Consider the following 14,496-nt stretch of genomic DNA (forward strand, 5'->3'; position numbering starts at 1 on the left):
GGCAAGATCCGTTATTCACCTTGGTTTCACCAACACGGGGGCTGGAACATGGGAGGTCCTCAGTGAGACTCTGCTGCGTGAGTAAATGAAGGCAAACTATGCCCTTCACCTGTGAGAAAGGACAGACCCTCCTTTTGCCAGTGGCGGATGGATCCGCTCTGCTAGAGCTATGAGCAAGCCCATCTCTTTCAAAGAGGACAGCTGGACAGAATCTGTTCCTTGTGAGTCTCGGGTGAGGAGCACGACGCTACCTTACCTGAGGTACAGGAATGGGTGTGTGTTTTTGGGCAAATATGCAGCATACACTGTTTCAATGGCTCTTCTTAAGGAAGTTGACTCTACCAGACGATCTAGAAAATAAAAGGAACGTAACCAGCTCAAAACTGTCCTGAAGGGAGAGGCAACAGGTGCATGTTCGTACCATGCCATGAAATCATTCACGAAAAACACTTCTAGAGAGACATCTACAGCAGACCCCAGGAAAGAAAGGCCTCTTTTAATGTGGCGCTATCCACCAGCATCTGGCTCTGGGCTTCAGGCTCTCTCCTCTCAGCCAAGTCACAGGACCACGGGAGGCAGTAAGTTCTGCCTCCCCGCTTCCCTTCCCTCAGTCAGCCCGGGAGGACTACCTTTGCCCTTGCCCGGCACGGTGGGCGGCGTGTGCCGTCAGCTCTCAGACTTTTCAGGCTGCACATACACACTGGCTGCCTGTCACATATGCGATGGGCTGGGGGACAATACGCTGGTGACTACACGAACTCCAGTTCCAGGTGGTAAGCACCACGACAGATGTGCATGCCAAGTGGTAGGAGGATGGAGTAACCAACTCTGCCCGGGGGGCCCCGGGGGGTCCCAAGAGTGGGGTATCCCAACTGAGCAATGAGGGTAAGAAAGAGTTTTCCTGGCACTTCAGGCAGTACAACTATCTGAACGTATGTTTAAGGTAATTTAGGAAATGAGCCAGGGTTGAAGAGGGTGGAAAACACCAGAACCTGGGGGAGAGAAGACAAAAATCAGAGGAAAATCTATTTTCAGAAAACACAGACCTCCTTTCTCCCCAGATGACCGGCTCATGGTCTGTTCTCCTGGGTTGGTGTAGCCAAGGATATGTCCCATGGTTTTATTTCCAATGGGAAGAGACCCTGTGACCTTACCAACGAGGAGACCATTATTTTCTGAGTGCTCACCACCTCCACGGGCCCTCAACAAGGGCGCAGTCCTCGGTGACACGTGCCCCGAGCATGCAGGCCTGGAGCAGGTGTGGGCCCTGACAAGGGCATGGCCAGAGCCCCTCTGCTGCGATTTCTGGACTGGAGACAGGCCGAAGGAGTGTTCCTTTGCCCACCACCTGAGTGAGAGCGCACGGCGTGGAGATAACTGGACGATACACCTAAGAGTCTGACATCTGGGCCAGTGGGAACTCGGTGCGGTGACAGACTCGCTAATGCTGATGCAGAGCCCATGGGGTAAACAGCTCGCCAGCAGCACAGACGGGCTCCGCATGCGGCGCTTACCCTGATTTCTGCTCGTCTATTCTGAAGCCAACACATGTGTCACAAAGCAGTATCCTTCACGGTTAGAAAACCAAGTGAAAACCGTTTCTGAGCCTTGATTAGAGCCAGCTTTATTACAGATCAGCCTTAAGTCCTTCTTAATGAAGTAGGAAAAACCCTACTAATATAATATAAATCAGTTTAACAGAACGTGTCTATAAAATATTGACTCCCTCTCCTCTGTTTCTATATGGCCTGGAAAACTGCTGTAAAACATGTATAATCTGGACACTTCTGGCTGGCTAGCATTATAAACGGAACAGGGGAATATACCATTTTCAACAGCAAGCCAACAAAACTATAAAATAATTACAAATTGCTTTGAACAATAAAGGTACTGGATCAATATGATAAAAATGTAAGTACGGAACAAATGGCAAGATGCATGATGCATTTCTGGCTGGAAAATTAAAAACTGAATTAGACCCATGTGTGGCTCCCCGTCACACTCTCTCAAAACCATACTATACGCAATCAAGTAAAAAGAAACAGAATGCAAAATAGCATTTACTCAACAAGCAGCAATCATGTAAACAATATGCCTGCAGAGAGAGAAAGACCAGAGAGGAATCTGACAAGAATCCGAATTTAGTTAATTTCCTCCCTGATTTCTAGCACTGCTCATTATCATAAATAACTCATTCTTTAAAAAGAAAAATCCCAAGGGGCTTAACATTCCATTTCTTTACTACTGACACTGCCTACACCGAGGTACCCCCTCCCTGTGTGCTGCTGGGCGACTCAAACAGCTGACTCTTGATCTAAGGCCAGAACAAACAACAGCCTGGGGCCTGCTTGTAAGGCTCGGAGGCCAGCAGGGAGGAAGCTGTTCAGGCTCACAGGCCTCGGTGATGCCCTCTCCCAGAGGCAACAACCACACTCTGCCAACAGTAGGCCAGCAAGGAGCACATATCAGAGGGCTGAGTAGACTTAGGCTAGAAATTATAAATGCTTCCTAATCAAGCCACACTTCGGCCTCCTCAGGCTGGGTGTAATCCAGCTGGGTGTAATCAAGCCTGTCGATTCGGAATTTTTCCACGGTCCCATAAAATTCCCTGTGGACAGATTTCCCCACATGGTTCTTTTTCACTTACGGTTGATGAAAAGTAAGAAGATGCACTTCTTCACTGAGTAATTTGCATTGGATATGTAGCCATTCATTTTGAAGGCTAGGGTTTTATCCTCACACCCAACTTCTATCAGTTCTCTGGTTGAAAAAGAGAAATTTTGAGTGTCTTGAAAATAATGGAAAATTCAAACAGTATAAAGAATCAAAGTTGGAAAAATCAGGGCTCCTTCATAAACTAATTTTGCCAAATAAGGACTCTTAAAACTTGGTTTGTTGAGGTCCTCTGTGCCCATCCATCCATCCGTCTGTCTCTCCATCTACCCACCTACTACTCACCCTATCACTGTTTTCAAGCACTTACGTTCTATGCCAAGCACTGCTCTGACTGCTGGGACATATGACAAATCCAAGCTCTGAGACCTTATTTTGCTGAAACTTTTATGTATCTTACTAACTAAACCCCAAAGACGAAATTCCAAAAGGACTCATTTCTACTGAATCCCTTACTATATGAACACCACCAAAACGGGGCTCCAGTGTGGTGTCCTCAGGGTTGTGCTTATGGGGGGGTGAGGTTAATGGGTGAAAGGTGGTCCCCATATAAGCCACACTCATCTCTGCCTGAGGATCCTCCCAAGTGCAGGTCCCTCTGCCTGGAAAGCTCCTACTGCTAGCTAGTTAATTCCTCCTTATCCCTCATATGTCTGGGCTTACTCCTTCAAAGAGCTTTCTCTGACTATCCCTCTCCCTGACCTTGAGAGATTCTCCTGTTGTGCCTTCTATTTTGCCTTTGAGACATCTAGCACAATCACTAATGAATGGCATAATTATTTCATGTGTCTTTCCAACTGGATAGGAGTCCTCTGAGGGCAAGAAGCATTTCTGCTTTATGCCCTACTGTATTTCTCAGCACAGCACCCGGCAAATAGTAGGCATTCATTAAGCATTTGCTGAACGTACGGTGGAAGCTATCAAGTAGTAATGTGTACCCTGAGTCTCTGAGCAGAAAATACAGCTTGCGGTGTTTCTCACACACAATAAACCAGCAAACCCTTTCTTCCCCAAAATGACTCAAGAGGCTGGTGTTCTGGAAACACCCTTTGGGAACTGCTGCTCAGTGAGATTTCTAATCTCTTACAGTCCCTAGGAATTTCCTAACGACTAATTCTGAGTCTTTAAATAATAAAGAAGCTCTTACAAGTTTCATTGTACAATAGTATTCTCTCTCTGCTCTGGGAAGAGAGTTTAAAAAACTTAATTGATTAACAATTAGTAAAGAAGAGGGTATTTAAAAGCAAACTGACTGTTCCCTAGTTAGGAGCTTGGTTTCGCTCAAAGAAATGAGTAATTTGTCCTTTGAAGTAGAAAACCGGGCTCTGGGACTACTGCTGCTTCTAAGATTTTTGGAAAAAGTGAAGCCAGGGGCTGTCTTCTCCATCTGCATATGCCCCTCATCTGGGCCATGCCTGGCACATAGAGGGCCCGTAGTATTTTTCCCCTCAGATTATGACATGGGCACTTTGGGCTTTGCAGAGTCCTGAGATTTAGCTAGGACTCTGTGATAGAAACGGTGGTTTTTGCCTCCCAGGGAGGGCCGTGAGGCATCTATACTGCAAGTTCCCCTCGGAGGCTATCCCTAACAATGAAGATCTGGTAACACTTAGAAGTCTGCTCGCCACCAGACAGGGAATATTTTATTTGTCTTTACACCCTTAACTTCCGGAACAAAGCCTAGAATATGGGAGACAATTAATAAATGTCGAACAATAATAAGTGAAATCCCAAAGTGACGATAGGGAAGTATCAGGAAAAGAGGGAGCGCTGGAAGATGAAAAAATTCTACTACACTGTGAATATTTTGAAGACAGAGACTAGAGAGAACACACTGATTTACAGCCAGAGCATCTGGGAGATAACATGCACCCAAGAAGTGTGGGTTCCTTGAAATCATGACTCCACAAACAAATGTGGAGCATGGAAATAAAGCCGGCCTATTTCATTAAAGCAAACTCTTAAGGCAGGTGCTACTTTGATAGATTCCAAACTAATGTATGATAAATGGTAAACCAAGACGTGGAACGTAGATTTTTCAAAATATGATGAATTATCAACATACCGGCTAACAGCATTTCCAAAGATGGAGCGAATATTGTCCACCGTTGTGGCATTAGGCAGTGTCCTAACGTCAGCTACAGTCTCACCTTGCTGATAAACAGAGCAGAAAATACAACTTACTATCTCACAGTTGTGAATGAAACATCCTGATCTTATCTCCTCAGGTGAACTATTAAAAAAAAAAAAAAAAAATCCCTTTTTCTAATACATAACCATCCCTTATAAACCAATCACTTACTTTTTTAACTGAGAAACTAATGCCTGAATTGTGTATTGAATACCTGGCAAAGAAAAGAACAAAAGAGTAAGCAGAGTGGCCAAATGCACAATATAAGGCAGAACTCCCTATTGGTTAAATGAATGGGTGGGGTCACGTGATAAACAAAGATACACACAGTCAAGAATATCTCCACGTATCAAATTTTACCCACAGGAAAAGAAGCCAGCACAGACTTCAGGGCGCTATCAATGCTAAATGTGGCAGAATCAAATAAAAATCAGGATTTTTTACTTTTATAGGGTTCTGACTAGACTCAGGGATATTTCAATACAATCTCCTCCTTGCCTACAGTTTTACTTTTGTAAACCCACTAGGTCCAGCTTGCATCTTGAGAACCTAGCCTTTACAACTCCTGGGCTCTTTTATTCTCTCCCAGAGCCCCTCAAGACACCCCCCTCCTCACCCACGTCTTTTTCGGCCCCTGGTCCTATTTCGGCATCTCCCAGTCTTTTCTCAGTTGGCTATTATTTATTTATTATTCCTCCCTCATGGGCCCCACAAACTGAAGGACTATGTCTAGCAAAATGCATTCATTCAGCTAACAATTAAGAATTCACTTGACCACACCTAGAACCAAAAGAGCCAACTACAACTCCTCTATTTCTAGGAGATAATTAATACTCTGATGCTGATTTATACAACTCCAGGGAAAAGCAAAGAAACTTGATGTAGAAGTATGTTCCACTTTCTGAGGAGCAAATGTTTTATTCATTTTGGACTTTTCAGAAATACTGAAAAATAGTTAACAGATCTCTGCTACGATTCAAGGATGTGCAGACTTAGAGAGCCCATGCTGGATCCACTGAACCAGGAGATGAAGTCAGTCTACAGTGGACATAATGTTATTTTCACCTGCCCCGAACCCTTTCTCCTTCTTCTTTTAACAGGCCCTAGTCTTCCTTTGGGAAACTGCCTCTTCCCCATTCCACCTGATTACCCTTAGAGTGCCAATCTAAGGAATCTCCCCATACACAGACTGGGGTGGGGTGGGGGGTGGGGAAGCCATACCAATCAGATGTACTCTCCCAGGAAACAGACTCTTGAGTAGAGTTAGGAAAGAATGAAAACAACTGTATCAGGGCCACTATCTAATCCCCAAAACCAGCCTGGTTCTCATCCTCTCCAGGGAGCAGCTGCTGACACTTCTTGCCATTCTTAGCCTTCCAATAAATTTCTTTTGGGCTCAAGTTAGCTGGAGTCCATCTGTTTTGCTTTCCACCAAAGAACGCTCACTGATACACAGACCAACAGCTCTTTCCCAGGGAGATGAGAAAAAGCCCAGAACTGGCAACTACACCTTGACCAGAAACAATCCATAGGCTAGAACACAATGTGCCATTTTCCATCTAGCTCACCAACTATTCTCAATTTACAAGCACCGGCACACATTCCTTCGGTGAGAGATGGCAAAGAACCACTCCCAGATTGTGGACTATACCTGCCAACAACTTCCAAAATCTTCCCATACTCTTCACTTGGATTTTTTAAAGCTTTCCTCCTCGTGGATATGTTGTAAAAAAGGTCCTCCACCTGAAATAAAGATTGATTTTTTCCTTGTAAATTCACAGAAATACATGGAAATAAAGACCCAAGCTGTGTACCTAAAGCTGGCTAGCAGAGAATCCAACTATACTTACCAACAGTACAGTTCTAAGCACTGATTGGGGGAGGGGGGCAAGAGATAAGTCAGCCTTTAACAAAGGAAATAAAGGGTATTTTTCCTGCTTCCCATATTCATTCACTGATTTCTCAAATAGGTACTGGGGGCTATCTCTAGGTTAGGCTCTTTGCTTTGTGCTAGGAATACGAACACAAAGCACAGTCTTACCCAGGATAGCACACGATTCAGTGGGGGCAAACATGTAAATTTACAATAATTATACTATCACATGGCATCCAAGCATATTTTCCAAACTAAGAATTCTTATAAAATTTCTAAGATCATTTGGGCTTCTTGGAAAGCACACTGTGGCCACCCTGTGTACCAGATCTGTCTCAACATGCGCTTAGAAGCACATTCATTTCTGCCTCCTGCCTGCTTTATCAAGGCTAGGGTTTAGAGACTTCAGGGAAATGTGTGCCAGCTGGGGCTGAGGTAGAGGGGTGGGACGCATAACATGACAGTGGGAGGCTTTGTAGGATCACACAACGGGAAGAGACCAAATGTGGCACCATAGAAATAAGGCAACATACTAGATTTTCTCTGATTAATGATACAACCATATTACTTAAACACCCTCTGAGTGGGCAGATATTCTTTGTTCCATTTGAGAGATGGGAAAAGTGAGGTTAAGAAACACTAAACAACTTGCCTCTGGACACACAACCACTGAGTGGCAAGGCTGAGACTCTAACTCACGTCTTCTGGAGCCAATTTTAAAGGTCCTTTCAATGCCAACTACTTTGCCACTGATTTCTGCCATCCCAGTAAAAGAATCTGCCAGTCTCTGAAAAAAGATGGCGGGAGTACACACAGGCTGCCAAGCCATAAAAGCCAATAATCAGTCCTCTTGTTTAGAGAGAAATATCTTGCTGTTTCTATTAACCAGCAAAGATTCATTTTATTATTTGAAAACTCAGAGACAATTTTTTTTTTTCCTCAGACAGTTTTATTCTTTATTTCAGTATTTCTACAAAGCTCTTTTTCAACAATTTATACTCCCTTGTACCATTCTTACCGTGATCTGGGTCCCCTGATTGCCTGCACATGGTTTAGGAGGAGCTTTCAGCTTTCCATCTGAATAATTCGCTCTTAACAGAAAATATAAGATTATTAATATCCAATAGAAGCAGAATATCTATCCAAAGGGTAAAAAAAGAAATTATATCAACAATAAGGTACAGCCATGTTATCTACTATCTTAATTACCATTTTCCTCTTTTTCTACTATTCCATTATCATTCTAATTGGATACCAAAAAAAAAAAAAATCCCTATTCTTCTAGCAAACGTTGCTTTTTAGTTCCTGAGTTTTGAGCTACAAAGCAATAGTTTTGCCATTGCCTACAGTGACAGTAAAATTTTTTCAGTAATTCTGTAATCATTTATGGAGGGGCTACCACATGACAGGCCTGCAGAGGCCCTGGTAACAAAGAAAGGCCCTGGAGAGCTCTCAATCTAGGGGACACACTTTTCCCTAAAGTGGAGAACATTGTGCTAAGTGATCTGGGAAGCAAATATTCAGCTGGGGGCTAGGGAGGGGGTTGAAACCATCACAGAAGAGATGACAATTCATCTGGGCTCTAGAGAGGAAGAGTTTCAGGGAGAAAGCACCAAAGACCATCCAGGAAGAGAAAAACATAAAAGCACAGAAGCTTTGGAACACCTGGCACCTGGGAATTTGTGCAGAGAAGAGGCTGAAAAGGTGGATGGAGAGCACAGTGGCGGGGGTGGGGTGGGGGGGTTGCTGTTTAGGGATGACTCTGGATTTCATACCACCACAGAAGGGGAGCCACTGGAGGTCCCAAGCAGGAGCATAATATAATCTCAGTGGTGAAGGACCGGAATTTGCATCCCAGGCTATTCAGGAAGACATTAATTCACAAGTATCTCCCTGTTTTGCGAGTAGGAATTCTGATCATATCAGCACACCCAGATCCTAGGGCAAGTATAATTCACATAGCGTCAAAATCCCCCAGCAACAGTGAAGTATACTCTGGAATGCTCCCTGTTCCATCACATTACATGTCTGTCTGCTGAAGACTGAGAAATACTCAGCACTGTCACTGTTGGAGCTATTTTCCATATTAATTTATGGACAATCGGTATGATTAAAAAAGAATTCTTTTTAAGGTACTCCTAAATTAGGTACTCCTGTCTTCCACTAGTAAATGGCCAGTGCTCATAAAAACAGAGGTCTTTGATTCCTCAAATCCTGTTTTTGTGCTGTTCCGAGGCTGTCTGTCAGCTTCTGAAGACTGTGCCAGCACAAGAGAGGGCCAGCGGCTCCCATGGGAGGGCAAGCCAGCACAGGCATGCACGTGGGGCAGGGAGCCGGGGGCTCACGAGCCAGCTAAGGAACCATGGGCCTCCAGCACCCCAGCCACAGCCCTGTCATCAAAGTGAGATCCTACTAAAGGGCACAGGGGCAGAATAACATCCGCATCTACCACCTACTTAGGATACATCCGTGTAACAGAGCTTGTAAGCACTTATATGTCACATCTTATCTAATTCTTAACAGATGTTCAGCAAGATTTTTACCTAATAATCATCCCTGTGGATTATCAAGTAGTCCATAGAGAGGAAAGGAAACTTACCCAAGATCTTGGTCAAAAAAGATGATACTGGTGTTTAGATAAGGTCACTTTGAGATCTAGGCATAAAGCATGTTTCAGGATGAATACACGAATAAAGCAGACTGCACCATACCTGTATGCGCACTTTGCATCAGCTGTTTTGGTTGTAATAGTAACATGAGCCACGTGGCTGATGCTGGCCAAAGCCTAAGGAAGAAAAGAAAATGGAATGAAAGAAAAACATTGCTGGGTCACCCACTGGCAGCTTATTAGGGAGAAAGGTGATCTAAATTACCCCTTCCATTTTGTATTAGCAAATGGCAACAATGGGCATTTTGCTCACTCACTTTCATGACATGTTAAAAAAAGGATATCAAATTGAATTTGTAGCATATTATCAGAACAAGGGGAAAATACATATTAAAAAAAGTCCAAAAGGAAACACAACAGAGTATTTTTTTAAAATTTATTTTAAATCCAATATAAGTCGGGGTGTCTGGGTGGCTCAGTCAGTTCAGCGTCCAACTCTTGATTTTGGCTCATGATGACATCAGGGTTGTGAGATCAAGCCCCACATTGGGCTCCGAGCTCAACAGGGAGTCTGCTTGAGATTCTCTCGCTCCCTCTGCTCCTCCCCCTGCTCCCATGTGCACACGTGCACTCACTTTCTCACTCTCTCAAATAAATAAATAAATCTTAAAAAAAGAAAAAAAATCCAGTATAATTAACATACACTGTTAGGTTAATTTCAGGTGTATAATACAGTGATTCAATAATTCTATACATGACTCAGTGCTCATCACAGTAAGTGTACTCTTAATCCCCTTCACTTGTTTCACCCATTGCCCCTCACCCTCTCCCCTCTGGTAACCATCAGTTTGTTTTCTATAGTTAAGAGTCTGCTGTTCGGTTTGTCTCTTTTTTTCCCCTTTGCTTGTTTGTTTTGTTTCTTAAGTTCCACGTATAAGTGAAATCATATAGTATCTGTCTTTCTCTGACTTATTTCACTTAGCATAATGCCCTCTAGCTCCATCCACGTCGTTGCAAAGAAACACTCCAGAGTATTAATGTGTTAGCAAGTGCGTTCAGGCAGCAGAATTACAGGCATGCTTAATATTATTCTCAATGATTTGCCTCCCAACAATTTGAAAACTTGCCTTCAGAAATGGGGGCACTCCAAATACTTAATGTTACACACATACACAAAACTGTTTTCTGTAAGCACTTACAGGTTTAGAAATGTAAATTTAAAATTATCTAATTAGGGGAACCTGGGTGGCTCAGTCGTTAAGCATCTGCCTTCGGCTCAGGTCATGATCCCAGGGTCCTGGGATCGAGCCCGCATTGGGCTCCCTGCTCAGCGGGAAGCCTGCTTCCCCTCCCCCACTCCCTCAGCTCGTGTTCCCTCTCTCGCTGTGTCTCTCTCTGTCAAATAAATAAATAAAATCTTAAAAAAAAAAAAATTATCTAACTAAGACAAAACAAATTTTTAAAAAATTACCATTTTCCAGGCGCCTGGGTGGCTCAGTTGGTTAAGCGTCTGCCTTTGGCTCAGGTCATGATCCTGGAGTCCCTGGATCGAGTCCCACATCAGGCTCCCTGCTCGGCAGGGAGTCTGCTTCTCCCTCTGACCCTCCCCCCTCTCATGTGTTCTCTCTCATTCTCTCTCTCATATAAATAAATAAAATCTTTAAAAAAAAAAAAAAATTACCATTTTCCCCCCTTGTAACCAAGCCTGGTTTCCTAGCCCACTGGAACCTGCTTCTCCTTTCACCAGAAGGACATCACAGAATACAAAAATACAACCAGGCACTGTGATGGGGTCTGTGTGACAGCATCTCGGAAGACAGTGAACACAGCCTGTGGCAGGTTCAGTTCATTAATAAGGAACATGGCTTAGGCTCAGAGATTACCAGGTTCTAGCTGGATTTCCCTAGTTTAGGTGACTGAGCTAATTTTCATCATTAAAAATGTAAATGATTTTGAGACCTGTATAAGGAGGACATTAAATATACACAGCACATACTCCATCCCAGAACCCCGAGATCATGACCTGAGACGAAATCAAGAGTCTCGGATGCTTAACCGACTGAGCCATCCAGGTGCCCCAGGAATGTTATTTCCATAAATTTACCCTGAGACAGTAATTGAACAAAACACATTGTATATGAATATAGGAATATTCACCAAGAAAATGGCAAAAAGCATAAATGTTCAACAGGAAATCATTTAAATGAACACAGTATGTTCATATATAGGGTAAGATGGAACTATTAAAATTACATAGGACTGTATATATACTGAATGTAAAGATATCCACAGCATATTGTCATAAAATTATAAGATCCTATTTTAATCTTAAAATGTTTTTATGTGCTTTTTTATATTGTATATTCCTCCGATGCATCACATAATTTGCACTTTTTATATTGTATATTCCTCTGATGCATCACATAATCTTATTCACAAATATTCCCATATGTATTTTAAAAGATAAGGACTCCTCCAAAAACCATGGTCTTATTTTTTATACCAAGAAAATCAACAATTTCTTTTCTTTTTTTTTAGGATTTTATTTATTTGAGAGAGAGAGAGAGCACATGCTCAAGAGAGAGCACAAGTGGTGGAGGGAGAAGCAGGCTGCCCATTGAGCAGAAAGCCCAATGTGGGGATGGATCCCAGGACCCAGGGATCATGACCTGAGCCTAAGGCAGCCGCTTAACTGACTGAGCCACCCAGGCATCCCAACGATTTCTTCTTAATACTATGAAATAACCAGTGTGTTCAAATATCTGTCTCAAAATTTTTTTTTTTACAGTTTGCTCAAATCAGGATCCAAGTAAGATGTACACATTGGAGCTGGTTCATATGCTTAAAGCTTTTTTTTTTTCTTTAGAGAGAGAGCAAGAGACGGGTGGGGTAGAGGCAGAGGAAGAAGGAGAGAGACTCTTAAGCAGACTCCATGCCCAGTGCAGAGCCCAAGTTGGGGCTCGATCTCACAAACTTGAGATCATGACCTGAGCTGAAATTAAGAGTCAGACACTTAACCATCTGAGCCACTCAGGTGCCCCAAGCCTCTTTTAATCTACAGGTTTTTTGTTCCATTTACCATGTTCCCTTGCCTCCTATATTTTCCCAGTACTGGCACTTAGTAGGTATTAATCAGATTCACATTTGATAATTTGACAAAAAAACTTTGTGGGTGGTGTTGCATTCTCCATCAAAAGACACTTAACATCTTGGCAGGAGGGGAGGGAGGTTGTATCTGTAGATAAAATAGTTTTCAATGTATTAAGTACTTATGAACAATCCTTGGTTTTGGAAAATCAAATTTAATTAAGTTTGTTTGATTTGCATATATTTAACAAGTAAAAAGAATCATACCTTATTTACTTCTGTTGAGAAACATATGTTGACAAATGGCAGAGATGTCATTCACAGAAGGATATTTTACACATTTCTTTAATCTTCAGCTTACCTCACCCCGAAAGCCATAGGTAGAAATACGAGCTAAATCCTCAAAGGACTGCAGTTTACTTGTAGTGAACCTCTCACACACAATATCCAGATCTTCTTTCTAGAAGATACCAAAAAATAAGTAAATAACTATGTTATTCATTTTTTCCAAATCCTGAATTTCCCTTTTCTTGACTGAATCCAAGAAGCAACCCCTCTTAGGAGAAGAGTTTTAAAATCAGTAGTAACTTCCTCATGTGGCATCCAGAATGCCACACTGTCCCGGTGTTCCTTCTCTCTCATGAGTCACATTTCTCACCTGCATTTGCTAGTTCCGCCTCATCTCTGACAGCGAGGTTACCCAGGACTCCAGCCTTGGACCTCTTTTTTCGTCTACACTCACTCTCTTGATGAGTTCTCCCAGCCACACAAATTTTATAAAAATCATTATTATTATTAGAAAACTTCTTTATTAAAAATCTATAGGGCATTTAATTACAGTAAAATACACATAACAAATTTTACCATTTTAACCATCTTTAAGTGTACAGTTCTGCGGCCGTAAATACATTCGCACTGTTGTACAACCATCACCACTATCCATCTCCAGAACTCTTTCATCCTTCCAAACTGAAACTCTGTCCCCATTAAACAATAACTCCCCATGCTCCCCTCCCCCAAGCCCCTTGCAACACCATTCTACCTTCTATGAATGGGACTACTCTAGGAACCTCCTAGATGAGGAATCATACAATATTTGTCCTTTTGTGACTGGCTTATTTCACTTAACGTAATGTCTTCAAGGTTCATGCATATTGCATCATGTGTCTGAATTTCAATCCTCTGTAAGGGTAAATAATACTCCATTATGTGTATACATCACATTTTTAAATCCACTCATCTACAGAACCCTGGGTTGCTTCCAGCTTTTGGCTATTGTGAATATGCTGCTATGAACATGGGGGGACAAATCTCTTCAAGACCTTGCTTTCAATTCTCTGGAGTACATACTCACAAGTTTTGCTGAATTGCATGGTAATTCGGTTTAATTTTTTCAAGAATCACCATACTATTTTCTACAGCGGCTACACTGTAGAATGCATTAGGGTTCTAATTTCTCTATATTCTTATTTTATTGTTTTTATAATAGCCATCCTAATAGGTGTCAAATGGTAGGTCATTGCTACTTTTATTCATATTTCCCTAATGACTTGTTATGTTCAATACCTTTTCATGGGAGTCTGATGGTTTTTAATACCATCAAAATTCAATACACTAAATTTTTATCTCCAGCCCAAACCTCTATGCTGCCCTCCAGACTCACATGCTTACTCAACTAAGAGCCATCTCAAGGTTACCATGCCCCCAAACAAATTTCTGATCTGCCCCCAAGTGTGTTTTTTCCATAGGCTTTCCCATCAGTAAATGGCAACTCTGCCATTTGCACAGGCCAAAACCTTGAAATCATTCTTGACTCCTCTTTCTCTTATACCATGCATCAGCAAATTCTGAGAGCTCTGTCTTAATAATCAATGCAGAATCTCACTGCTTCTTGCCTCTCTACTGCAACCAAACTGGTCCAAGACATTGTCACCCTGGACTGCTCCAAGAGCCCTCTTACTGCCTCGGTACTGTCCTGCTACAGTCTATCTTCCATAATCTAGACAAAAGGGTTCCTAAAAAACTCCACAAACCATGTCACCTCTTTGCTCAAAACCCCCACTTTATTCAGAGTAAAAGCCAAAGATTTTACAGTGGCCCACAAGGTCCTACGTGACCGGCCTA

General features: G+C 42.5%; 1 protein-coding gene across 2 annotated transcripts in view; it reads right to left on the minus strand.

Annotated features, from left to right (window-relative positions):
* The window catches only part of MLH1 (mutL homolog 1), a 42,416-nt gene that overhangs the window by 25,269 nt on the left and 2,651 nt on the right, over window positions 1-14,496 (minus strand). For both annotated transcript variants that reach the window (XR_004917879.2, XM_036094161.2), the window contains exons 3-10: window positions 12,734-12,832; window positions 9,389-9,462; window positions 7,696-7,768; window positions 6,456-6,547; window positions 4,976-5,018; window positions 4,739-4,827; window positions 2,648-2,760; window positions 257-350 (exon numbers count right to left, since the gene is read on the minus strand). Coding sequence is in view for 1 of the 2 variants with exons in the window: in XM_036094161.2 (XP_035950054.2) it covers window positions 257-350; window positions 2,648-2,760; window positions 4,739-4,827; window positions 4,976-5,018; window positions 6,456-6,547; window positions 7,696-7,768; window positions 9,389-9,462; window positions 12,734-12,832 (677 nt within the window). In the remaining variant the exon portion in view is untranslated. The remainder of the gene's footprint in view (window positions 1-256; window positions 351-2,647; window positions 2,761-4,738; window positions 4,828-4,975; window positions 5,019-6,455; window positions 6,548-7,695; window positions 7,769-9,388; window positions 9,463-12,733; window positions 12,833-14,496) is intronic.

Source organism: Halichoerus grypus, chromosome 1 (genome assembly GCF_964656455.1).
Source record: "Halichoerus grypus chromosome 1, mHalGry1.hap1.1, whole genome shotgun sequence".
NCBI lineage: Eukaryota > Metazoa > Chordata > Mammalia > Carnivora > Phocidae > Halichoerus > Halichoerus grypus.